This window comes from Microcaecilia unicolor, chromosome 2, assembly GCF_901765095.1.
Source record: "Microcaecilia unicolor chromosome 2, aMicUni1.1, whole genome shotgun sequence".
In the NCBI taxonomy this organism is placed as follows: Eukaryota; Metazoa; Chordata; class Amphibia; order Gymnophiona; family Siphonopidae; genus Microcaecilia; species Microcaecilia unicolor.
Window position 1 is genome coordinate 13,688,076 of NC_044032.1, and position 25,207 is coordinate 13,713,282.

General features: G+C 45.1%; 1 protein-coding gene across 1 annotated transcript in view; it reads right to left on the reverse strand.

Annotated features, from left to right (window-relative positions):
• Nucleotides 1-25,207, reverse strand: part of LOC115462785 (cysteine dioxygenase type 1-like) — a 45,407-nt gene that overhangs the window by 19,380 nt on the left and 820 nt on the right. Inside the window, exon 2 of the mRNA XM_030192780.1 lies at nucleotides 6,955-7,032. Within this exon, the coding sequence (XP_030048640.1) occupies nucleotides 6,955-7,032 (78 nt within the window). The remainder of the gene's footprint in view (nucleotides 1-6,954; nucleotides 7,033-25,207) is intronic.

Consider the following 25,207-nt stretch of genomic DNA (forward strand, 5'->3'; position numbering starts at 1 on the left):
CGGATGAACAATTACGACAGTTAACGGAGGCAGTGAGCACAGCGCTGGATCAGAAATTAGACAAACTCTACTCACAGGTATCCAATCTGGAAGCGCAAGCAGTAGATACTGTGCAGAGGCTGGGAGAGCTTGAGCACCGGATGTCGGAGGTAGAGGATGCAGCAGGCCCAGCAGCACAGAAGCTACAAAATATGGCGGCTGTGGTAGAGAACTTGCAGGTAAAAATGGACGACCTTGAAAATCGGTCGCGCCGCAGCAACCTGCGGATCGTGGGGCTCCCCGAGACGGTGACTGATAAAGTATTGTCGACAGTCTTGGAGAAATGGCTGGCAGAAGAATTCGCTTTGTCTGATCATGCAGGGAAATTATGTCTAGAACGTGCCCACCGTATCGGCAGAAAGCAGGAAGAAAAAAAGGTTCCGCGCACAGTGATAAAAATACACAACTATGTGCACAAGGACGAAATATTACGAGGATCCCGTCTCAAACGAAATGAGCTGAGATACGATGGACATCAGATACGTATCTTCCAAGATTTTTCGATGGCCCTGCAGGAGAAACGCCGGCGATTTACACCGCTCTGCCAACAGTTACACGAGGCACAAGTGCCTTTTATGCTGATATATCCTGCTATATTAAAAGTGAAGGCAGAAGGAAGATGGAGGCTATTTGAAAATTTTAAAGAGGCACAAAAATGTGTGCAGGAACTGGTACATTCGAGAAAGATTGGCACGCCAGGAGAGAATGACTGAAAGTGGCAAGGAAGAACAGCTTACATGAGGTACACTCACTAAGGGCATGATAAGGCTACACAGGGAAAGCAGATAAAAAATTACACAGTGTTTAACTTAATTAACATATGGGGGAGTTGGGGACAGGGGATGCGGGGAACCCCAACAGCCCATAAGATAATATGGGTAAGGGACATGGGGATTTAAAAGGAACGGGGGGGAAAGGGTCAGGTAGAAGGGGGGGGAGAGGGGAGGGAGGAGGGAGGGATATACAGGGAGTACAAGCTACATAGAGTGTGGTTGGTAATTGAGGTGCAGCGGCATTTGGTACGGGTCCAGGGGGCGAAACAGCAGAAGATGAGGAGACAGCAGGTGACGGGCCTAATATGGATCCCTGGGGGGGAGGCCGGGTCCTCTAGGGATAAGGGAAATGATCAGGTTGGGTTTCTTAAGAGTGATAGCAGGCAATGAATAGACGACTGGGTGGCGCTACACGTGTGATCTCGTGGAACGTGTGCGGGATAACATCCCCGGTAAAGCGAGCAAAGATTCTTAGTGCACTCAAACGACACCGGGTGGGCATAGCTTGCATACAGGAGACCCGTTTGTCTATGGTAGAACTCCAGAAATTAAAAAGACATTGGGTAGGAGAGGTTTTTGGTTCTCCAGCGGCGGGTAGACGTGGCGGGGTAGCAATCTTGATCCACAAAAATGTTATGGTGCAGGCCAATTATTATATGGTGCAGGTCTGCTATTATTCGCAGACGATGAGGGGCGATACGTGGGGGTCCGGCTGAACCTTCAGGGGCAGTCATATTTACTAGTAGCAGTATACGCCCCTCAAACCGGTGGGAAAAAATTCTTTGCAGACCTTTTTGCCCAGTGCCAGAGACATGGGGCAGATCCCATTATAGTGGTTGGTGACATGAATCAGGTGCTGGACTCTGTGCTAGATAGATCTGGACGTCGGCGGGATGGGGGGGTTCCCGGGTCGGGGGTGCTCGAGACCTTTTGCGACGGGCTGGGTTTGGTGGACCCTTGGAGATTGTTGCATGAAGAAGAACGTGATTACATACACACCTCGAGGGCCCACGGAACCCAGTCTAGGATTGACTATGTACTGGTGACATCTGGGGTGTTTAATCGGATTGCAGGGGCGGAGGTGGGCCCGGAGGAGCTCTCGGATCATGCCATAATTTGGGTGGACATTGAGTCCCAGCCGTATTACCGTGGTTTGGGTGGTTGGAGATTCCCGGCGTACCTGCACTCCTCTCCAGAGTTCGTGGAATTCTTGGCCAAAAGATGGGAGGACTATTTGCAGAATAACGAGCAGCATCTTAGTGCCCCAGCTTTATTTTGGTCCACCGCCAAGACAGTGATGCGTGGAGAAGTAATTGCATATGTTTCCAGAAGGAATCGAATGATTGCGCGAAGGATAGTGGAATTGGAGGGGAAGGTTAGAGTAGCTAGAAAGAAGCATGCGGAGACCCACACCAGGACTACCTTAGACTCTCTGATTGCTGCGAGGGTGGAATTGAATAGCTTATTACAGGATAGATATAATAAGACAACGATCACACATAGATATAACCTTAGCCGCTATGGGGACAGACCGGGCGGCATGCTGGCGCGATTAATAAAGGGTACTCGCAGATCGCAGGTTATCACCCAAATATGGACACCCTCGGGTACACTCACATCGAGCCCGGAACAGATAGCAGACACTTTCCATAAACACTTTACCTGTCTTTATGCAGCGGAGGATATGGGATACGGGGTTCAGGACAAAATTAGAGAGTACCTGCAGCAGTCGGCCATGCCCCAATTGACAGTGGAGCAAATAAGTACATTAGACTCCCCTTTGGGAGCTAAGGAGGTGCTGAAGGCTATACAGACATTAAAGCTTCATTCGGCTCCAGGCCCCGATGGTTTTTCGGGAGAATTTTATAAAATCCTTAAGCTGCAGGTTGTGGGACCCCTTATGAGCTTTTATGAGACAGTGATGAAAGAAGGGCAGTTCCCCAGATATGCTAATGAAGCGCTGATCAGCTTAATACCGAAGCCTGGACGAAGCTTAGATGACCCAGCAGCGTATAGACCCATATCTTTAATAAACGTTGACATTAAGATCTTGACCCGAGTTATGGCGTCTAGCACAGGTAGTACCTTTTTTAGTTAAAGGGGAGCAGGTTGGCTTTGTTCGGGGTCGACACTCTGTCATAAATGTAAGGAAACTCATAGCAGCGATGGCAGAAGCTCCTGAAAGGGCACCCAAAGGTTTAGTGATAAGTTTGGATGCAGAGCGTGCCTTTGACAGGGTGGCATGGCCTTTCCTACATGGAACCCTGCGCTGGATTGGAGTGCAGGGTTGGTTTGCGGGAGCACTGGGAGCGCTTTACACTGACCCGAGAGCTCGATTGCTAGTGAATGGGGTAAGAACGGAAGAATTTTTGATAAGGAGAGGGACACGACAGGGATGCCCCCTGTCCCCATTACTCTTTCTGTTAGTCTTAGAGCCCCTCTTATGTCATAAGTACATAAGTACATAAGTACATAAGTAGTGCCATACTGGGAAAGACCAAAGGTCCATCTAGCCCAGCATCCTGTCACCGACAGTGGCCAATCCAGGTCAAGGGCACCTGGCACGCTCCCCAAACGTAAAAACATTCCAGACAAGTTATACCTAAAAATGCGGAATTTTTCCAAGTCCATTTAATAGCGGTCTATGAACTTGTCCTTTAGGAATCTATCTAACCCCTTTTTAAACTCCGTCAAGCTAACCGCCCATACCACGTTCTCCGGCAACGAATTCCAGAGTCTAATTACACGTTGGGTGAAGAAACATTTTCTCCGATTCGTTTTAAATTTACCACACTGTAGCTTCAACTCATGCCCTCTAGTCCTAGTATTTTTGGATAGCGTGAACAGTCGCTTCACATCCACCCGATCCATTCCACTCATTATTTTATACACTTCTATCATATCTCCCCTCAGCCGTCTCTTCTCCAAGCTGAAAAGCCATAGCCTTCTCAGCCTCTCTTCATAGGAAAGTCGTCCCATCCCCACTATCATTTTCGTCGCCCTTCGCTGTACCTTTTCCAATTCTACTATATCTTTTTTGAGATACGGAGACCAGTACTGAACACAATACTCCAGGTGCGGTCGCACCATGGAGCGATACAACGGCATTATAACATCCGCACACCTGGACTCCATACCCTTCCTAATAACACCCAACATTCTATTCGCTTTCCTAGCCGCAGCAGCACACTGAGCAGAAGGTTTCAGCGTATCATCGACGACGACACCCAGATCCCTTTCTTGATCCGTAACTCCTAACGCGGAACCTTGCAAGACGTAGCTATAATTCGGGTTCCTCTTACCCACATGCATCACTTTGCACTTGTCAACATTGAACTTCATCTGCCACTTGCACGCCCATTCTCCCAGTCTCGCAAGGTCCTCCTGTAATCGTTCACATTCCTCCTGCGACTTGACGACCCTGAATAATTTTGTGTCATCGGCGAATTTAATTACCTCACTAGTTATTCCCATCTCTAGGTCATTTATAAATACATTAAAAAGCAACGGACCCAGCACAGACCCCTGCGGGACCCCACTAACTACCCTCCTCCACTGAGAATACTGGCCACGCAATCCTACTCTCTGCTTCCTATCTTTCAACCAGTTCTTAATCCATAATAATATCAGGCAAAACCCCGGGATCAAAGGCGTGGGGGTGGGAGAAGATGTATTCAAACTTTTAGCATATGCGGATGACCTGCTGCTGATGGTGGACGATCCGCGGACCTCGGTGCGGAATCTTTTGAAGGAAGTGCAGTATTATGGGGGTCTGTCAGGGTTTTGCCTAAATCTGTCTAAGTCATTGGCAATGGGGATGACAGAGGAAGTCCAACAAGGCTGGGTGGGGCCATTCCCTTTTCGATGGGCAGAGGAGAGATTGAAGTATTTGGGGGTGGAGGTGCCGGTCAAATTATCCACACTCTACAAGATAAATGTGAGACCCCTGCTAGTGGAGACCAGGCGCCTGCTGGGAATGTGGGGTTCTTGCCCTCTTTCCTTGTTGGGGTGCATAGCTCTTTTCAACATGCTAATAGCCCCTAAGTGGTTATATAAATTTCAAGTGTTGCCGCTGCACCTGGGGGGAAGGGAGGAGAGAGAGTTGAAGGTTATGCTAAGGAAATTTTTATGGAACAATAGACGACCTAGGCTGCCACTAGAGGTCTTATATAAGCCTAAAACACATGGGGGAATGGGTTTGCTGAACATTAGATACCTCACCATTGCTTGCACTATGCGACATGTAAGGGACTGGCTGGTAGGCAGTCAACATTTCACGAACACACAGTTGGAGGCTTCCTTGACATCTGGATCACACTTGAGTTGCCTGCTGCACACCACCAAAAAGACGGTGGGGGTTAAAACCCCCATGAACTGGTTTGTGCGTTCAGCGAGAGCAATGTGGAGATGGCTATGTAGGAGACATGATTTCTCTGCAGCGGCGACACCTTTTGTTTCCTTGAGGTTGAATCCGGATTTCCCGGCGGGGACAATGGACAAAGTCTTTGTGCGCTGGAGACAACAAGGAATTCACTATTTGTACCAGTTAGTGGATGAGGAGGGGCAGCTTAAATCCTTGGAGGAGCTAAAGAGAGAGTATGGCATCTTGGACACAGACTTTTTCGCTTATGCACAAGTAAAACATTACGCTCATGCATTGGGAGCGTTTAACTTAAGCGAGGATGTACAAGACACACTCTCAACAGCATTAACATTGGGATCACAAAATATAGTGCCCTTGCGCTTCCATCATCGAAACCTCCAAGACACCACGGAAGATATAGACTATTGCAAACTAGCGACAAGTTGGTCTCGGGATCTGGGGACTGAGCTTACGGTGGAGGAGCTTCAGAACTTCTTGAGGGCAATTCTGTGGCGGTCCTTCTTTATACGACAGTGGGAACAACAGTATAAGTTTGCCCTGAGAACTTACATAGCACCGACCAGAGCGCAGAAAGCAGGCTTTGGCACTGGAAAATGCCCTAAATGTGGAGAGGCACTGGCGACCTTGGGCCACATGTTTTGGTGGTGTCCAGACATCCGAAAATTTTGGATACAAATAATAACAGAATCGGGTCAGTACTGGAAGCGAGGAATACCGGTGGGGCCCTTGCTTTTGTTTGATATATTTCATGCAGGGCAACCCATGCCATCGGGAATGGTGGGATTTCTACAAAGGGCAACCTAGGTCGGGAAACAAGTGATTCTGCTCAAATGGCGAGAGGAACAGACTCCTACCAGAGAATTGTGGAGGACAAAGATGACTGAACTAATGCACCAAGAGCTCTGTGGTGTAGTTTCATCAATTAACCATGGAAAAGACCCCGACGCTTTTAGGAAAGTCTGAGGAAAATATTGGAACACTCTCCACCCTGCTGCTAGACGTCACATTCTTCATAAGCTGATAAGCAAGCAGGGGAGGGGAGAAGCACCCCATATGGACTGAGTGGCGATGTATCTATGTCAACCACATCTATATTTGCAGGGACTGGGAAGGGAGGGGGGGGGAGGGGGGAAATGGACTTATGGTATATACGTTAAGTCACGAAAGGTGGAGAGCTATAAGACCCAAAGCTCTCTATGTTACAGTTCACCTGCTAAATTTCTAAAGTTTATATAATATACTGACATTGCATTTTTTCCAATGTTTGATAGACGTATAACAGAGATATAGCTGAATGTTGTAGGGGATGGGTGGGGGGATGGGGGGTAGAAAGGGTGGAATGATGATAAATGGTGATGAAACAATTGTTTTTCTAGTTACTCGTACCTTGGCTTGCGGAATTACCAGAATTATGTTGAGAATGTTGGTTATATGTTTTGTTATTTCATCAATAAAAATATTGAAACATAAAATACTCTGTAATCTACTCTACCATTTATGTACTGTAATGAAATACCACTCTGTATTTCTTAACCCGGAAATGGCGATCGCCATTACGGCATAATGAAAGCCACATTGAGCCTGCAAATAGGTGGGAAAATGTGGGATACAAATGCAATAAATATCTATATATATTACTATATGGCAGTTCAAGCTGCCTTTTTTTTCCTTGCATTTGAGAACGTCACAGAATGCAAACAACTAATTCATTTGGCTTTATTTAGTCTGCTTATAAATAATATGAAACCAAATCATTACCTGCCATGGCCTTCACCCCAGCATAATATCATCAAATTAAACTTTCCATTTCCTTCATCTACAAGGTTTCGAGTGTACCTAAAAGAAAAAACAGATACCGCATATGGTTATGTGATTCATCGAAAACTTTCCTCTTCTTGCCAGCGAGTGCATCCTGCAGAACTGCGGATGAGATTCGGAAAATGAACAGAGCTGAGCTGACTTCTAATCCTGTGGATTCTGGAACTTTTTAGGGCACGGAAGCAACACGGAGCAGTTCCGTGGTCCAGGATTCATCACAATGACACAAGAAAGGGAGGCTGGGGGATAGCAAACATGGCGAAAACGTTTACAACTGTTAATGTCAGAAATGTCAAACGAGATTACACTGTACAGTTTCTTCAAAACACATGGGCCTGGTATTCAAAAGGATTTAACCAGCCAAGCACCTCCGGATGGAATATTCAACAGAATTTAAGCAGATCGTCCCACTGACTATCCCCTCTAACTGCTTTGGCACTGTCTGGGCAGAGACGGGATGGTCTGTGGGGGGAGCTGGTATTGCTCTGCCACCATAGTCATGGAGGCAGATATGCATTGTTATGGACATCCCCCCCCCCCCCCCCCCCATAGTTTGCAGTATTCTGTGATTGGCTCCTTGTGAGCTGTCCCTATTGGCTCTCTGAGCTAGGGCTTGTGAGGGTCCCAACTCTGCCTAGCATGCCTTGGTGATCAGCAGCTATTCTAGAGCACTGATCCCTTTGTTAATCTACTGTTCCATCAAGATTTTTACCTCTCCCTAAGTCATTCCCCTTCTGTTTTTCCCCTTATTTCTCTTTTGAGTGGTACAGCTTTTCCTCTCATCTGGGCTGAGGTTCTGGCCATCTCCTTGCCTCTGGGGTGGCTACACACAGGCTGCATTTGCAGAAAGCAACAATTCTGTGCAAGCGACTGAACTGTAAATTGATTTTCTTTATGATGAGTACAACAAAGAAGATTTGCTTACGAATTGAGAGTCCACGGGTCTACTATTTAACATAATTTATAAATGATATGGAAATCGGAACAACGAGTGAGGTGATCATATTTGCAGATGATACAAAACTATTCAGGGCTGTTAAAACACGTGCGGACTGTGAAATATTGCAGGAAGACCTTAGGAAATTGGAAGACTGGGCATCCAAACGGCAGATGAAATGTCATGTGATCAAATGCAAGGTGATGCCCATTGGAAAGAATAATCTGAACCATAGTTACCTGATGCTAGGGTCCATCTTAGGGGTCAGCACTCAAGGAAAAGATCTAGGTGTCGTTGTAGATAATACTCTGAAATCTTCTGCTTAGTGTGCGGTGGTGGCCAAAAAAGCAAACAGGATGCTAGGAATTATTAGGAAAGGGATGGTGAATAAGACCAAAAATACTATAATGCCTTTGTATCACTCCGTGGTGCATCTGCACCTTGAGTATTGCGTTCAGTTCTGGTCGCCTTATCTCAAAAAAGATATAGTGGAATTAGAAAAGGTTCGAAGAAGAGCAACAAAATTGACAAAGGGATGGAATTCCTCTCGTATGAGGAAAGGCTAAAGAGGTTAGAGCTCTTCAGCTTGGAAAAGAGACGGATGAGGGGAGATATGATTGAGGTCTACAAAATCCTGAGTGGTGTAGAATGAGTAGAAGTAATTGATTTTTTACTCGTTCCAAAAGTACAAAGGGACACTTGAGGAAGTTACACTGAAATATTTTTAAAACAAATAGAAGGAAATATTTTTTCACTCAACAATTAATTAAGCTCTGGAACTCTTTCCGGAGGATGTCGTATCAGCGGTTAGCGTATCTGTGTTTAAAAAAGGTTTGGACAAATTGCTGGAGGAAAACTCCATAGTCTGCTATTGAGGCAAACATGGGAAGCAACTGCTTGCCCTGGACTTGTAGTATGGAGTGTTGCCAAGATTTGGGTTTCTGCCAGGTACTTGTGACCTGGCTTGGCCACTGTTTGGAAAACAGGATACTGGACTAGATGGACCATTGGTGTGACCCAGTATGGCTACTCATGTTCTTATGTTAAAATATTTCTTCACTCAATGTGTAATTAGTCTCTGAAATTCGTTGCCAGAGAATGTAGCAAAAGCAGTTAGCTTAGCGGGGGTTTTAAAAAAAAGGTTTGGACAGCTTCGTAAAAGAAAAGTCCATAAGCCATTATTAAAATGGACTTGGGAAAATCCACTGTTTATTTCTGGGATAATCAGCATAAAATGTATTGAACTTTTTCGGGATCTTGCCAGGTATTTGTGACCTGGATTGACCACTGTTGGAAACAGGATGTTGGGCTTGATGGACCTTTGGTCTGTCCCAGAATGGCAATACGTATGTACTTATGCGTGATCTGCAAATTTAATCAACTCACTCTTCGTTCCATAGTAGATGATGGCAGAGAAAGACCTGTACGGTCGGTCCATCCAGTCTGCCCAACTGCCCAACGATTTCCGCATCATTTTTAAATATGTTAAATAGCACTGGTCGAAGCACAGATCCCTGTGACAATCCTCTACTCGCCCTCCTCCATTAAGAAAAATGGCACATTAAAGACGGTTAGCTTAGCAGAGTTTAAAAAAGGTTTGGATGGCTTCCTAAAGGAAAAGTCCATTGATCGTTATTAAAATGGACTTGGGGAAACTCCACTGCTTATTTCTGGGATAAGTTCCCAGCCCCAGTGAACTGAAGCAAAGATAGCTGTAGCCCCTGGACTGACATACCAGGAACTAGAGTCTTGGAAACAGGAAATGCTAAAGTAAAGAATTGGTGACTCCCCCTTGATAAAGTCAGCACGAAACGGGGACCTGTCGGGGTTTTTGAGTGCACCAACCTGCCTAAGCTAAGTGCCAGACACATTTTGTTGTTGATTACGATTAGACCGTGAGAGTTGGATCAACACATGCTATAAGTTAGTTAATAATAAAGGTTGGTGGAGGTTAAGTCAATGATTAAACCATATACACGAATTATACATTCAGTCACTGAGTGAGAAAATAATTCTCTTCGTGTTATTTATATGAGACTTTACTCCACTTTTATATATATATATATATATATATATATAAAAAACCTGCATTCATATCTGTTTACAAAACATTTTATGCTGCTTATCCCAGAAATATCGCAAAATATTTAGATTTTTGGGATCTTGCCAGGTATTTGTGACCTGGATTGGCCACTGTTAGAAACAGGATGCTGGGCTTGATGGACCTTTGGTCAGTCCCATTATGGCAATACATATGTACTTATGCGTCATCTGCAAATTTAATCAACTCACTCTTCATTCCATAGTAGATGATGGCAGAGAAAGACCTGTCCATCCAGTCTGCCCAACGATTTCCGTATCATTTATAAATATGTTAAATAGCACTGGTCGAAGCACAGATCCCTGTGACAATCCTCTATTCACACTCCTCCATTAAGAAAAATGGCCATTTAAAGGCAGTTAGCTTAGCAGAGTTTAAAAAAAGGTTTGGCTGGCTTCCTAAAGGAAATGTCCATTGATCGTTATTAAAATGGACTTGGGGAAACTCCACTGCTTATTTCTGTGATAAGCAGCATAAAATGTTTTGTACTTTTTTGGGATCTTGCCAGGTACTTGTGACCTGGATTGGCCACTGTTGGAAACAGGATGCTGGGCTTGATGGACCTTTGGTCTGTCCCATATGGCAATACTTATGTAGATCCACACCTGCTTAGTATGGTATCTATTTTAACACAATTTTACTCAAAATATAATTAACTCTGAATCTAAAGCTTGATGAGAGAAAGATAACCCCACTGAATAAATCATTCAGACAAAAAAAGATATTTGGATGATTTATTCAGCAAAAGACGTGTCCTTTATTTGGTAACTGGTGTCATCCCCTTGAGCAGTGAGAACTTCAGCCCAATGTTTTCTACAACTGTCGATCAGTCTCTGGCATTGCCCTTGAGGATTTTTGGCTCATTCTTCCATACGGAGCTTCTTCAACTCCGACATTTAAGTGCTTCCTGGTACGAAAAGCACTGGCAGCAGTCAACAGACCGGGTACTGTGGCAGCCAAACTCCTCTCGCAAGTGTGCACATGCGAAAAGAATGTGCATTTTAACGATATTAGCCCCTGTGAGGGAGTCTATAGGATGCTGCCACTTCCCCTTGTGGACACCATCTGACAGTGTCAGGGCCACAGGAGGGAAGTATAAAAGCCCAGAACACAGCTAGGTTAGGCATGGTCAGTGTAACTGTTGGCATGTAACAGTAAGGTGGTTGGATGGCACATGCGGTATTGCGGAACGTAAACGGAGATGCCCCCTTGGTTTATTGTGGAGTGGGGGAGGAGCCTAATGGTTAGTGCAGTGGTTGGGAACTGGGTTCGATTCCCAGTGCAGCTCCTTGTGACCTTGGGCAAGTCACTTAACCCTCCATTTTCCAGGTACAAAGAACCAGAAATTATGAGCCCATTAGGGACAGAAGTACCTGCAAAAAGAGTAGATGCAAACTTCTTTGACTGTATCTACAGAAAGGTGAAACAAACCTAATTTCTTGATATACTGCCATTCAAATATCACCATCATAACTGTGATATTAAACACATAAATGAAGATAATCACCTTAGCAAGTTTATTAAGCACCTCCTCAACCAACAACAGACCTGCCCAATGCTTGGCGCTCAACCCAACCAATGACTATTTCTGTTTAAGACTTGCTCATGTTTGTTTTTATGCAAACTGTAAATGCATAACAAACACTAAAAGAGCATAAAAATCAGTAAAACAATGGATTTTAAGGTTAGGAGAAGGGCAACTAAAATGATAGCGGGGATGGGACAACTTCCCTATGAAGAAAGACTAAGGAGGCTAGGGCTTTTCAGCTTGGAGAAGAGACGGCTGAGGGGAGACATGATAGAGGTATATAAAATAATGAGTGGAGTGGAACAGGTGGATGTGAAGCGTCTGTTCATGCTTTCCAAAAATACTAGGACTAGGGGGCATGCGATTAAACTACAGTGTAGTAAATTTAAAACAAATCGGAGAAAATGTTTCTTCACCCAACGTATAATTAAACTCTGGAATTCGTTGCCGGAGAAAGTGGTGAAGGCAGTTAGCTTAGCAGAGTTTAAAAAGGGGTTGGACGGTTTCCTAAAGGACAAGTCCATAAACCGCTACTAAATGGACTTGGGGAAAAATCCACAATTCCAGGAATAACATGTATAGAATATTTGTACGTTTGGGAAGCTCGCCAGGTGCCCTTGGCCTGGATTGGCCGCTGTCGTGGACAGGATGCTGGGCTCTATGGACCCTTGGTCTTTTCCCACTGTGGCATTACTTATGTACTTATGAATACTGGTTAAAGTAATGGGCTGAAAACCACATGGTCGATGTTCTAAGCGATTTAAGCAGGAAGGAGAGACTTCTGACCGTGCTCCGAGTGCTGGCCGCCAATATTCAGTGGCACAAAACTGGGCACTGCCCCAGAGAGGGGTATTGCAAGGACAGAGTCTGGCAGGAGATGGCAGCAGTATTCAGTGCCCACTTAGCTAAGTGATCAAATGGGACCAGAGGAATAGCAATCCTAACTTCAGTTGCTGAGCTCTGCGGGTAACGCTACTGGACACTGGTCAGCAGCTGCACAGCTTTCAGTCATGTCCTACATCTCTGGTGGTGGACGGGGAGGGGGGCTCAGGAAAGAGGGGGACAAGTATTGCGTGGCCAGTATTCTCAGTGCAGGAGGGTAGTTAGTGGGGTCCCGCAGGGGTCTGTGCTGGGTCCGTTGCTTTTTAATGTATTTATAAATGACCTAGAGATGGGAATAACTAGTGAGGTAATTAAATTCGCCGATGACACAAAATTATTCAGGGTCGTCAAGTCGCAGGAGGAATGTGAACGATTACAGGAGGACCTTGCGAGACTGGGAGATTGGGCGTGCAAGTGGCAGATGAAGTTCAATGTTGACAAGTGCAAAGTGATGCATGTGGGTAAGAGGAACCCGAATTATAGCTACGTCTTGCAAGGTTCCACGTTAGGAGTTACGGATCAAGAAAGGGATCTGGGTGTCGTCGTCGATGATACGCTGAAACCTTCTGCTCAGTGTGCTGCTGCGGCTAGGAAAGCGAATAGAATGTTGGGTGTTATTAGGAAGGGTATGGAGTCCAGGTGTGCGGATGTTATAATGCCGTTGTATCGCTCCATGGTGCGACCGCACCTGGAGTATTGTGTTCAGTACTGGTCTCCGTATCTCAAAAAAGATATAGTAGAATTGGAAAAGGTACAGCGAAGGGCGACGAAAATGATAGTGGGGATGGGACGACTTTCCTATGAAGAGAGGCTGAGAAGGCTAGGGCTTTTCAGCTTGGAGAAGAGACGGCTGAGGGGAGATATGATAGAAGTGTATAAAATAATGAGTGGAATGGATCGGGTGGATGTGAAGCGACTGTTCATGCTATCCAAAAATACTAGGACTAGAGGGCATGAGTTGAAGCTACAGTGTGGTAAATTTAAAACGAATCGGAGAAAATTTTTCTTCACCCAACGTGTAATTAGACTCTGGAATTCGTTGCCGGAGAACGTGGTACGGGCGGTTAGCTTGACGGAGTTTAAAAAGGGGTTAGATAGATTCCTAAAGGACAAGTCCATAGACCGCTATTAAATGGACTTGGAAAAATTCCGCATTTTTAGGTATAACTTGTCTGGAATGTTTTTACGTTTGGGGAGCGTGCCAGGTGCCCTTGACCTGGATTGGCCACTGTCGGTGACAGGATGCTGGGCTAGATGGACCTTTGGTCTTTCCCAGTATGGCACTACTTATGTACTTATGTACAAGTATCATTCATACTCCCACATTCTGATCTCCCCAGACCTCGACAGCATAACACAAATTTCTTTTCCCCCTAATTTCAATCCTGATTCCACATCTCCCCCAAGTAGGCGCCTCCAGGCCCAACTTAACGTCCCTGGTGGCTGAGTGGGTAATTGGAGCAGGAGCGAACCCCACTTGCTTTTGGCCCTAATGGCTGCTGCTTTAAAATGATGCCCACGACTCTGGTAGTGGCATCACGGTACTAGAGCTAGAGGTTAGCCTTCCATAAGAAAAATTACTAACATAGTAAATGATATGTAAATGACGACAGATAAAGACCTGAATGGTCCATCCAGTCTGCCCAACATGATAAATTCCTTTTACTTGATATGCGATACTTTGTATATATACCAGAGTTTGATTTGTCCTTGGCATTCTCAAGGCACAGACCCTAGAAGTCTGCCCAGCAGTGTTCTTGTACTAAGTTCTGAAGCTAACGTTGAAGCCCCTTAAAATTTACACTCCAGCCCATCCCTATCTATTCAGTCACAATCAGGGCGTAGACCGTAGAAGTCTGCCCAGCACCGGTTTCGCTTCCCAATTACCGGTGTCGTCTCCGCTAAAATTCCATAGATCCGTTCCTTCTAAACAGGATTCCTTTGTGTTTATCCCATGCATGTTTGAATTCCATTACCGTTTTCATCTCCACCACCTCCTGCGGGAAGGTATTCCATGTATCCACCACCCTTTCCGTGAAAAAATACTTCCTGACATTACTCCTGAGTCTACCCCCCCTTGAACGATATTCAGCGGGTGGCAAGTTCCTTTCCTGCTTATTGGCAGGTCATGATTTCTTCTGTTGCCTCGAGCACTTACGTAAAGAGCACAAGGTCTACTACATAATTTGGAAAGAATGCGCATAAACAAGTGAATAAAATGAGTTTGCAATAAAACAGGATACGAAGAAAGGCGTCTGAGATTATCTCAGTTACACTTTATGGCGCCAATTGCGCAAGCCTTCCATGAACAAATAAAGATACTTCATTGGTCATATAGCTGTTGAGAAAAGGTGAGTGAGGTTTTCCTACTAACTGTATGAATCCCGTATCATAAATATAAACATTTAACAGCATTATAAAACAACCAGTTTCCAACTGCAAGTTTACCTCAAGGACAGATCTCACATCTAACAACTAGGCCAGATGTAACTTACTTCAGATAGACGTGTTCCAATAGTTGTAATAACTTTTAAGCCACATTGAACCGACCACCCGACTGGAAAATGTGGGGTACGAATGCAGAAATAACTAAGATAAATTGTTATTCTGTTAACAAAATTGTAAGTTTTATGTTAAACTGCCTTGGGCGAATCTGTCCATAAATGCTGAATCAACTTTTGTGTACTTTCCAAATCCACGCGTCCGATTTAGAAATATTTTTAAACTGTCTGGAAAATACAGACGGGTGGCAGCGTGCATGGTTTTTTTTTTGTGTGATGAAAGAAAAAGCACAACTATTGAAAGAAACGTACACTGACAGAATGGAAGAAGTTGTGTCTTAGAGGCATTTGGATGGTTTTAAAGCGATGAAAGATCAAATCTAACAAAGCGAATGTACTGCATTATTGTGGAATTTTATTTGAGAGAATGACTACAGCCAAATAATGAAATTCTGTTTGACTGTCAGTGTGTGCTGAGAAATGTAAAGCACGATCCGTGGCATACGTGCATCATGCATGTGATGGGACAACTTAAATCAGTGCTACTGCACTCTGCTTCTTGCTGGCCTCCCACTTAGTCACCTCTCCCCTCTCCAGTCGGTTCAAAACTCTGCTGCCCGTCTCATCTTCCGCCAGGGTCGCTTACTCATACTACCCCTCTCCTCAAGACCCTTCACTGGCTCCCTATCCATTTTCGCATCCTGTTCAAACTTCTTCTACTAACCTATAAATGTACTCACTCTGCTGCTCCCCAGTATCTCTCCACACTCGTCCTTCCCTACACCCCTTCCCGTGCACTCCGCTCCATGGATAAATCCTTCTTATCTGTTCCCTTCTCCACTACTGCCAACTCCAGACTTTGCGCCTTCTGTCTCGCTGCACCCTACGCCTGGAATAAACTTCCTGAGCCCCTACATCTTGCCCCATCCTTGGCCACCTTTAAATCTAGACTGAAAGCCCACCTCTTTAACATTGCTTTTGACTTGTAACCACTCGCCTCCACCTACCCTCCTCTCCTCCTTCCTGTACACATTAATTGATTTGATTTGCTTACTTTATTTTTTGTCTATCAGATTGTAAGCTCTTTGAGCAGGGACTGTCTTTCTTCTATGTTTGTGCAGCGCTGTGTACGCCTTGTAGCGCTATAGAAATGCTAAATAGTAGTAGTAGTAGCTTCTCAAGCCAGTCCTTGGGATACGCCCAGTCAGTCAGGTTTTCAGGATATCCCCAATGAAAATGCGTCAGATTGAAATGCACTGGCTCCTTGCTATGCAAATTTTATTGCGTAGGATTTATTATAATGCCTTTTAAGCAAGGTTTACAATCCAAATTATTCCAGACATATAATGAATTTAGAAAACAAAACAAAATAAAAACACACAGGGTAGGGAATGCAGATCTGTCTCATGCATATTCATTGCGGATATCCTGAAGACCCAACTGGCTGGCTGTACCCCAAGGACTGGGCTCAGAAGCACTGCTTTAAGTTGCTTTGACGATAGCTGCTCTGCCCTCCCCCCTCCCCCCAGGATGCTGGGCTTGATGGACCTTTGGTCTGTCCCAGTGTGGCAATACTTAGGGACTTATTTTCCATCTTTCCCCTCCACAGTTCCATTTCCTTTTTCCAGTGCTCAAAGGTTCATGGTAGAGTCCTCACTCTACCACAAAATTAGCATAAAAAATAGCTGTGGCATACTGAAACTAATCAGCATGCAAATTACTACCATGTTAAAACCATGGTGATCATCCAAGACTCAACTTTCCCCTTACTCCAATCCGACACCTCTTCCCGCCACCCCCATACATATCCCTGGTATCTAGCAGCACCCACCCTGCCTCCACATGAACAACTCCCCCTTTTGACCCAACAACCTCTCCCTCACTCCCCTCCCCAATATTAAATAAGATTCCCAGGTGGTCTAATGGCCCCCAGCCCCCTCCCTCCCGTGTGAATCCCTGGTAGTCTAGTGGTCCTCTCCCCTCCCCCCAAGTCCCAGAAACTACGCCCCTGGTAGTCTAGTGGCCCCACCCCAACTCCTGTGTGGCAAGGACCGGGGGCCTGGGGATCATTCAACCACCTTGGAATCTTTTAATTTATCATCGGGAAGAGGGCCAGGATGGAGTGGGCAGGGGACGGCATGCTTGAGTAGGGTCGGGGCCGATGCCAGAAGCAGTTCAGGTAGTTGGGTTGGAGCGAGAGGAGGGGTGCTGTTGGACACCAGTTCTTCTCAACCAACCCTTCTACACTTCCCAGGAGGACCTAGCAAAACGTTTCACGCACTAAATGCATATAAGAAACTTTTTTTTTTTTTAGCAAGACTGTGAGTAGTTAATGAACACACATTATGTAGTAATGGTTTCTGTACCACTTGAGCATGGCTCGGTCAGTAAAACCGTGTTAATTGTGTATTGGCCCCACAGTAAGGCCTGGGAGCCAGCAATCTTCCTCAGAGCTGGTGGAAGGGTTTTTTGTGTGCAGGAAAACTTTCAGCTTTACACCCTCCCAATTCAATTGATTTTCAGGCCCCCATCTGCCTCCCCTCCAAGACGTCATGCTTTTAAATATTATGCACACTCAAATCATGAGAGCAATTTTCCAAAAGTAATTTACCCTGGTAAATGGGTATTTGAAAAGTAACCACTCTTCCTGCAGGTAAAAATATGCATTGATGGTTTGTGTGGCTGTCAGGATTTATTGTTTCACTTTCACTGCATCTGATCTTTGCTACCCTAGGCAACCCCTAGTCTTGCCTAATGGTTGGGCCAACCCTGGTCTTCTTTTGTTGAATCCCCATGATAACAAAACAACAATACAGCGATTTGGATTAAGAGCTAAAAGATACCGCATACAGTTCAAGCTTCTCCCTCTTACCTACAAATGCACTCAGTCTGCAGCCCCTCATTACCTCTCTACCCTCATCTCCCCTTACGTTCCCGCCCGAAACCTCCACTCACAGGACAAATCCCTCCTCTCAGTACCCTTCTCCACCACCGCCAACTCCAGGCTCCGCCCTTTCTGCCTCGCCTCACCCTATGCTTGGAATAAACTTCCTGAGCCCTTGCGCCAAGCCCCCTCCCTACCCATCTTCAAATCCTTACTCAAAGCCCACCTCTTCAATGTTGCTTTCGGCACCTAACCTTTATACCCATTCAAGAAATCTAGACTGCCCCAATTTCACTGCCCCTACTTGACTGACTGTTCACTTGTCTTTTAGATTGTAAGCTCCTTTGAGCAGGGACTGTCCTTCTATGTTAAATTGTACAGCGCTGCGTAACCCTAGTAGCGCTTTAGAAATGTTAAGTAGTAGTAGTAGCGTCTGTGTTTGCGTCTGATCATCTGCCCATGAGAGTCACAGAACAAGCAAGCGGGTCCTGCTTACGTTGGTTTTGCCCATTTCATTGGCCCTCTTGTGAAAGGGTTCAACCTCACATTTGGCAATCCTTTTATCAAGATATGCAACAAACCAATTTTATCAACATTTCAACCAGGGCAAAGAGGTTGTGCTAATACCACAGCCTAGAGCTGCCTTGCAAATAAAAGTTCTCATCACTTTTTCTTTTTGTCTCTTTAATTGAGGGACCTTAAAAACAAGTTAGAGCTGGAAAAGTCAGACAGACTATGCAACAGCCTGCCTTTGCCAATGCTGACATAAGACCCTCTGCCCCAGGGCGTCACACTCCCTGCACAGTCTGATTGGTTCCCAGAGACCCGCCCTCCCCTCACCCCCAAGATAAGCTGCCAGAAACCTGCCTGGCTTGCAGAGCAAGGAGCTGAGATTACTGAGCAGGGGGAGGGAGGGGGAAAGGAAAAGTTCAAGTCTTATTTTGTTTGCTGTCAGCTCGTTTATGGGCAGCTGTGATGAAATTGAAGAGACTCAGTTGCTGTTTGCTTGCAAGGAGTTTGTCCAGCACTCTAGTACTGACCATTCAATTTTGGGCACTGCTAATCCTGTTGCACAGCTATTAATGTCTGGAAATATTCGGGTAGGGAATCTATAATTTTGTGCACTACAGACTGAATGTTTCTAAAGCACATTGTCTGCAAAATAAACTGGGATCCCAAAAGACCCACTATGCGTTTATATCAGGGGTTCCCAAACTTTTTCGGTTCGCAGCACTCCCCGGCCACATGGGTCTCTGCACTACCCCCCCCCCCCCCCCCCAGTCTCATGGGTCTCTGCACTATCCCCCCTCCAGCCACATGGGTCTCTGCACTACCTCCCCTCCAGTCTCATTGGTTTCTGCAACTTCCCTGGCCACATGGGTCTCTGTGGCACCCTCCCTCCCCTGGTCTCATGGGTCTCGGCCCCCCCCCCCCCACACACATGGGTCTCTCTTTCTCTGCAGCCCCCTCCTCTCACACCAGCACACCTCTGCCTTCCCTAAATCCAGCATGGCTCTCTATCTTCCTTCCTTCAGGTCCAGGATTGCTGCCACTTCCTTCTCCTTCCCCCACCGCTGTACTGCTTGCCGTGTCTGGCCCTCTCTGATGCAACTTCCTGTTGCGATGTCCGGACGCAGCAGAGGGAAGTTCCCCGCAGTGCCTGTGTGAATCATGGACGACCCAAAAAGTAAGCCGAAAGCACTGCAGAAGCGGCGAGGAAAGAAGCAGGAAGCGGGAGATGCCGGACCTGCGGGAGGGGAAAGTATGGAGCGGTACGCCACGGCACCCCTGAGAGTTTGCTGCGGCACACAGTTTGGGAACCACTGGCTTACATGGTTACGATCATTTATATATACTTGCAAATAGTTTGTTAATAGAAATAAAACAAAATAAAACATGGAAAAGAAAATAAGATGATACCTTTTTTATTGGACATAACTTAATACATTTCTTGATTAGCTTTCGAAGGTTGCGTTTCTTCGTCAGATCGGAAATAAGCAAAGAAGGGCAACCTTCGAAAGCTTTAAGTTATGTCCAATAAAAAAGGTATCATCTTAGTCCACTTTTAAAGATAATCAATAGAAATAAAACATGGAAAAGAAAATAACACGGCTACCACACCTCTCTACTCAAAATAGTTTGTTTAAAGCAAAAAAGGTTATCGTTGGTAAGGCCCCAACTAGAGTATTGTGTTCAGTTTTGGAGGCCGTATCTTGCTAAGAATGTAAAAAGAATTGAAGCGGTGCAAAGAAAAGCTACGAGAATGGTAAGGGATTTGCGTTACAAGACGTATGAGGAGAGACTTGCAGACCTGAACATGTATACCCTGGAGGAAAGGAGAAACAGGGGTGATATGATACAGACGTTCAAATATTTGAAAGGTATTAATCTGCAAACGAACATTTTCTGGAGATGGGAAGGCGGTAGAACAAGAGGACATGAAATGAGATTGAAGGGGATCAGACAAGAAAAATGTCAGGAAGTATTTTTTCACGGGGAGAGTGATGGATACTTGGAATGCCCTCCCGCGGGAGGTGGTGGAAATGAAAACGGTAACGGAATTCAAACATGCGTGGGATAAGCATAAAGGAATCCTGTTTAGAAGGAATGGATCCTAAGGAGCTTAGCCGAGATTGGATGGCAGAGCCGGTGGCGGGGATAGTGCTGAGCAGACTTATATGGTCTGTGCCAGAGCTGGTGGTGGGAGGCGGGACTGGTGGTTGGGAGGCGGGGATAGTGCTGAGCAGACTTATATGGTCTGTGCCAGAGCCGGTGGTGGGAGGCAGGGATAGTGCTGGGCAGACTTATATGATCTGTGCCAGAGCCGGTGGTGGGAGGCGGGGATAGTGCTGGGCAGACTTATACGGTCTGTGCCCTGAAAAGGACAGGTACAAATCAAGGTAAAATATACACAAAAAGTAGCACATGTGAGTTTATCTTGTTGGGCAGACTGGATGGACCGTGCAGGTCTTTTTCTGCCGTCATCTACTATGTTACTATATGTTACTATGTAACATATACAGCAAGTACATTTTTGTTTTGTAAGTAGCTGGCATGCAAAATACACGTCGGTTTTGGAGGATTGAACAGTTCCTGCATGTAAAGAATTAACAGGATTAAAAGGTTTCTGGCTGTAGATCTGGAATTGTAGCCAAGTGCATTGATCTGTAAGTGTTGTAGTACTTTTCCAAGCTAAAATTTACATTGGTTACATGCTCTGGTACTTCTTGGGATTCTTTTGAAAACAGAGCACATGTTTTATTCTGGCAGCTAAAGAAATAAAACAAATATTTAGTTTGCCAGTGGTATTTTTTTTTTTGTTCTTGTGCAGAAAGATATTAATGCTATCAGTCAGCTGAGGTTTGCTATTTAGTAACGTGGAGGGGCATATTCAAACGTGGGCACCCATCTCTGGGGATGGCCCCGGGAAGGGGCGGAGCCAACCGTATTATAGAACAAGATGGGCGTCCATCTTTCATTTTGATAATACAGTCGGGGCCGGCCAAATCTCAACATTTAGGTCAACTTTAGAGATGGTCGACCTAAATGTTGAGATCGCCAGACTTAGAGATGGCCGACTTCGGTTTTCATCGATAATGGAAACCGAGGCTGGCCATCTCAAAACCGGCCAAATCCAAGCCATTTGGTCGTGGGAGGAGCCAGCATTTGTAGTGCACTGGTCCCCCTCACATGCCAGGACACCAACTGGGCACCCTAGGGGGCACTGCAGTGGACTTCAGAAATTGATCCCAAGTGCGTAGCTCCCTTACCTTGGGTGCTGAGCCCCCCAGACCCCCCCCCAAAACCCACTACCCACAACTGTACAACACTACCATAGCCCTTAAAGGGTAAAGGGGGCACCTACATGTGGTTACAGTGGGTTTCTGGTGGGTTTTGGAGGGCTCCCATTTACCACCACAAGTGTAACAGGTGGGGGGGGGGGGGGCAGGGCCCGCCTGAAGTGCATTGCAGTACCCACTAAAAACTGCTCCAGGGACCTGCATAATGCTGTGATGGAGCTGGGTATGGCATTTGAGGCTGGCAAAAAATGTTTTTAAATTTTTTTTGGGTGGGAGGGGGTTGGTGACCACTGGGGGAATAAGGGGAGGTGATCCCTGATTCCCTCCGATGGTCATCTGGTCAGTTTGGGCACCTTTTCAAGGCTTGGTCATTAACAAAAAGGGACCAAGTAAAGTCGGCCAAATGTTCGTCAGGGCCACCCTTCTTTTTTCCATTATCGGCCGAGGACGGCCATCTCCTAACCACGCCCCCGTCCTGCCTTCGGTACACTGCCAACACGCCCCCTTGAACTTTGGCCGTCCCTGCGACGGAAAGCAGTTGAGGCTGGCCAAAATCGGCTTTCGATTATACCGATTTGGCCGCCTTTAGGAGAAGGGTGCTCATCTCCCGATTTGTGTTGAAAGTTGGGTGCCCTTCTCCTTCGAAAATAAGCTGGACAGTAACATAGTAAATGATGGCAGATAAAGACCTGAACGGTCCATCCAGTCGAGGTACAATGCATGTTGCAGGTTTTGCATCACGGTCTCATGCCAAATGTTCCAACTGTGTCATTTCATAGTTCGATGTTTAAACCAAATGTTTAAAAAGCAACAGCGAGAAACTGAGCTGAGCAATAGGGAATTCATAGGAAATGTGCAAAGCTTCAGAACGCTAGACCTGCCTCCTCTCTGTGGAAAGCGGCTCAGATAAAAAGCTTCTGAAAATGTCTCGCCAAGTTCCCTGGACTCAGCAATAGAGAAAAAGCCAACTAAGTGTTTTCTACACCACAAACCTTGGTATTTCTTATTTGTAATTTCTCGGTAATTGAGAAGCAAAACCAGTGCTGGGCAGACTTCCATGGTCTACACCCTGATTGTGACCGACTAGATATGGATGGGCTGGAGTGTAAATTTTAAGGGGCTGCCACATTAGCTTCAGAACTTTTAGTACAAGAGTGCTGGGCAGACTTCTACGGTCTGTGCCCTGAGAATGGCAAAGACAAATCAAACTCGGGTATAAAGTATCACATACCATGTAAATGAGTTTATCTTGTTGGGCAGACTGGGTGGACCGTTCAGGTCTTTATCTGCCGTCATTTACTATGTTACTCTTTGGGGTTCTACATGGAATGTTGCTACTAACTGAGATTCCGGAATCTTGTAACTCTTTAGGATTCCAGAATCTTCAGAACTTAGTACGAGAACAGTGCTGGGCAGACTTCTACGGTCTGTGCCCTGAGAATGGCAAGGACAAATGAAACTCTAACTCATTCTACATGGTATGTGATACTTTATATCAATCTTGTTGGGCAGACTGGATGGACCGTTCAGGTCTTTATCTGCCGTCATTTACTATGTTACACGTTACTCTTTGGGGTTTTACATGGAATGTTGCTACTATTTGGCATTCCGGAATCTTGTAACTCTTTAGGATTCCAGAATCTTCAGAACTTTTAGTACGAGAACAGTGCTGGGCAGACTTCTACGGTCTGTGCCCTGAGAATGGCAAGGACAAATCAAACTCTGATATAAAGTATCACATACCATGTAGAATGAGTTAATCTTGTTGGGTAGACTGGATGGACCGTACAGGTCTTTATCTGCCGTCATTCATGTCATTTGATTTACTATGAGATTTGATTATTTCAGTCCTATGAGTTCTTTGAATAAAGATGTTCACTTTTGATAGCATCACTTTCATCCTTTCAGACTGTCACTGAAATACTTTGTTGTTTCACTTATATATACTGTTACTTATCAAACTTTGCTTATTTCTGATCTGACGAAGAACAGCTACCTTCGAAAGCTAATCAAAAAATGTATTGTTAGTCCAATAAAAAAGGTATTATCTTATTTTCTTTTCTATGTTTTATTTTATTCTATTTCTATCACTTTCAAAGTCTCCGAGCCTGTGTGTTTTCTATTTGTTATAATAGACTTTCTGCTTCTAGGTTATGGCAGTGTAGTGTGAATGATGCCAACTGAACCCCCCCCAGACCAAAAATGTTCCAGTTAATTCTTTCCCTCCTTCTTTGACTGTTGCAAAGGAATAACAGGCGTCTTATCCTTACCCACCCCCTCCCCTATTCCCAAAAGAGCCTTACGGCTTTAGCAAAGGGAGAGGGGGGGGGGGAGCTGCATTCCTGCTGCTTTCCCTCACCCACCCACTATGCCATTTGCTTCACCATCAGGGTTCTGCAATCTTACTACAGTTCTGTTAGAAATTCACACTGACTAGCAGATGTACGTTCTGAAAATACTGGATCCCACTCACACTCTCTTTTAAACTAACAAAGTTCTGTTCACACAGATCACTGCCGTCTCCCTAGGGTAAGTGTTATTGAAAAAGAAGCCCGTAAAAAGGCATTAATAACCCCCACACCCCCTGCACATCCAGCAAAATTTGTCCTGTTTGTCTGTCCTAAATAGATTGTAAGCTCTGTCGAGCAGGGACTCTCTCTTATATGTTCAAGTGTGCAATGCTGGGTACCTCTAGTAGCACTATAGAAATGATAAGTAGTAGAAGTAGTGTTTGGGATTCCTGAATCTTGCTATTCTTTGTTCTTATCTCTTATTTGTCCTGTTTGTCTGTCCTAATTAGATTGTAAGCTCTATTCACCAAGGACTGTCTCTTACATGTTCAAGTGTGCAGTGCTGCATACGTCTACTAACACTATAGCAATGATAAGTAGTAGAAGTAGTGTTTGGGATTCCTGAATCTTGCTACTCTTTGTCCTTATCCCTTATTTGTCCTGTTTGTCTGTCCTAATTAGATTGTAAGCTCTATCGACCAAGGACTGTCTCTTCATGTTCAAGTGTGCAGTGCTGCGTACGTCTAGTTGCGCAATAGAAATAAGTAGTAGTAGTAAAAATAGTTTCACAGCATCAACTGAGCATAAATTAACAAAGACCTGTTCACACAGATCCATCTCCCTAGGGTAAATTGCAGAATGATGCTCCATATTTAACAACAACAACTATAAGCAGTGTGGAATTTCCTTCCAGAATCGATTAGGGTAGAAGAATCATCCCCTCTTTTCCATAAAGATCTAAAAACTTAGTTTTACCATACTGGCTTTTGAAATATAACTTTATGCTGAGTAAGAAGACCACACAGGTATAAATAATGCCTTAAGGAGAATTAACTTATTACATAATTGTGTATGAGTGATGTAATGTCTGTCCATGTTATTATCTTCAGTATGTCTGTGCTGTCCTCTCATATAATGGATTTCCTAGGTTTATTTATTGCATTTTTATCCCACATTTTCCCAACTCTTTGCAGGCTCAATGTGGCTTATAGTTCATCATGAAAAGTGGAAATAAGAAGAGAAAAGACATTTGGTATTACAGAAGGATTT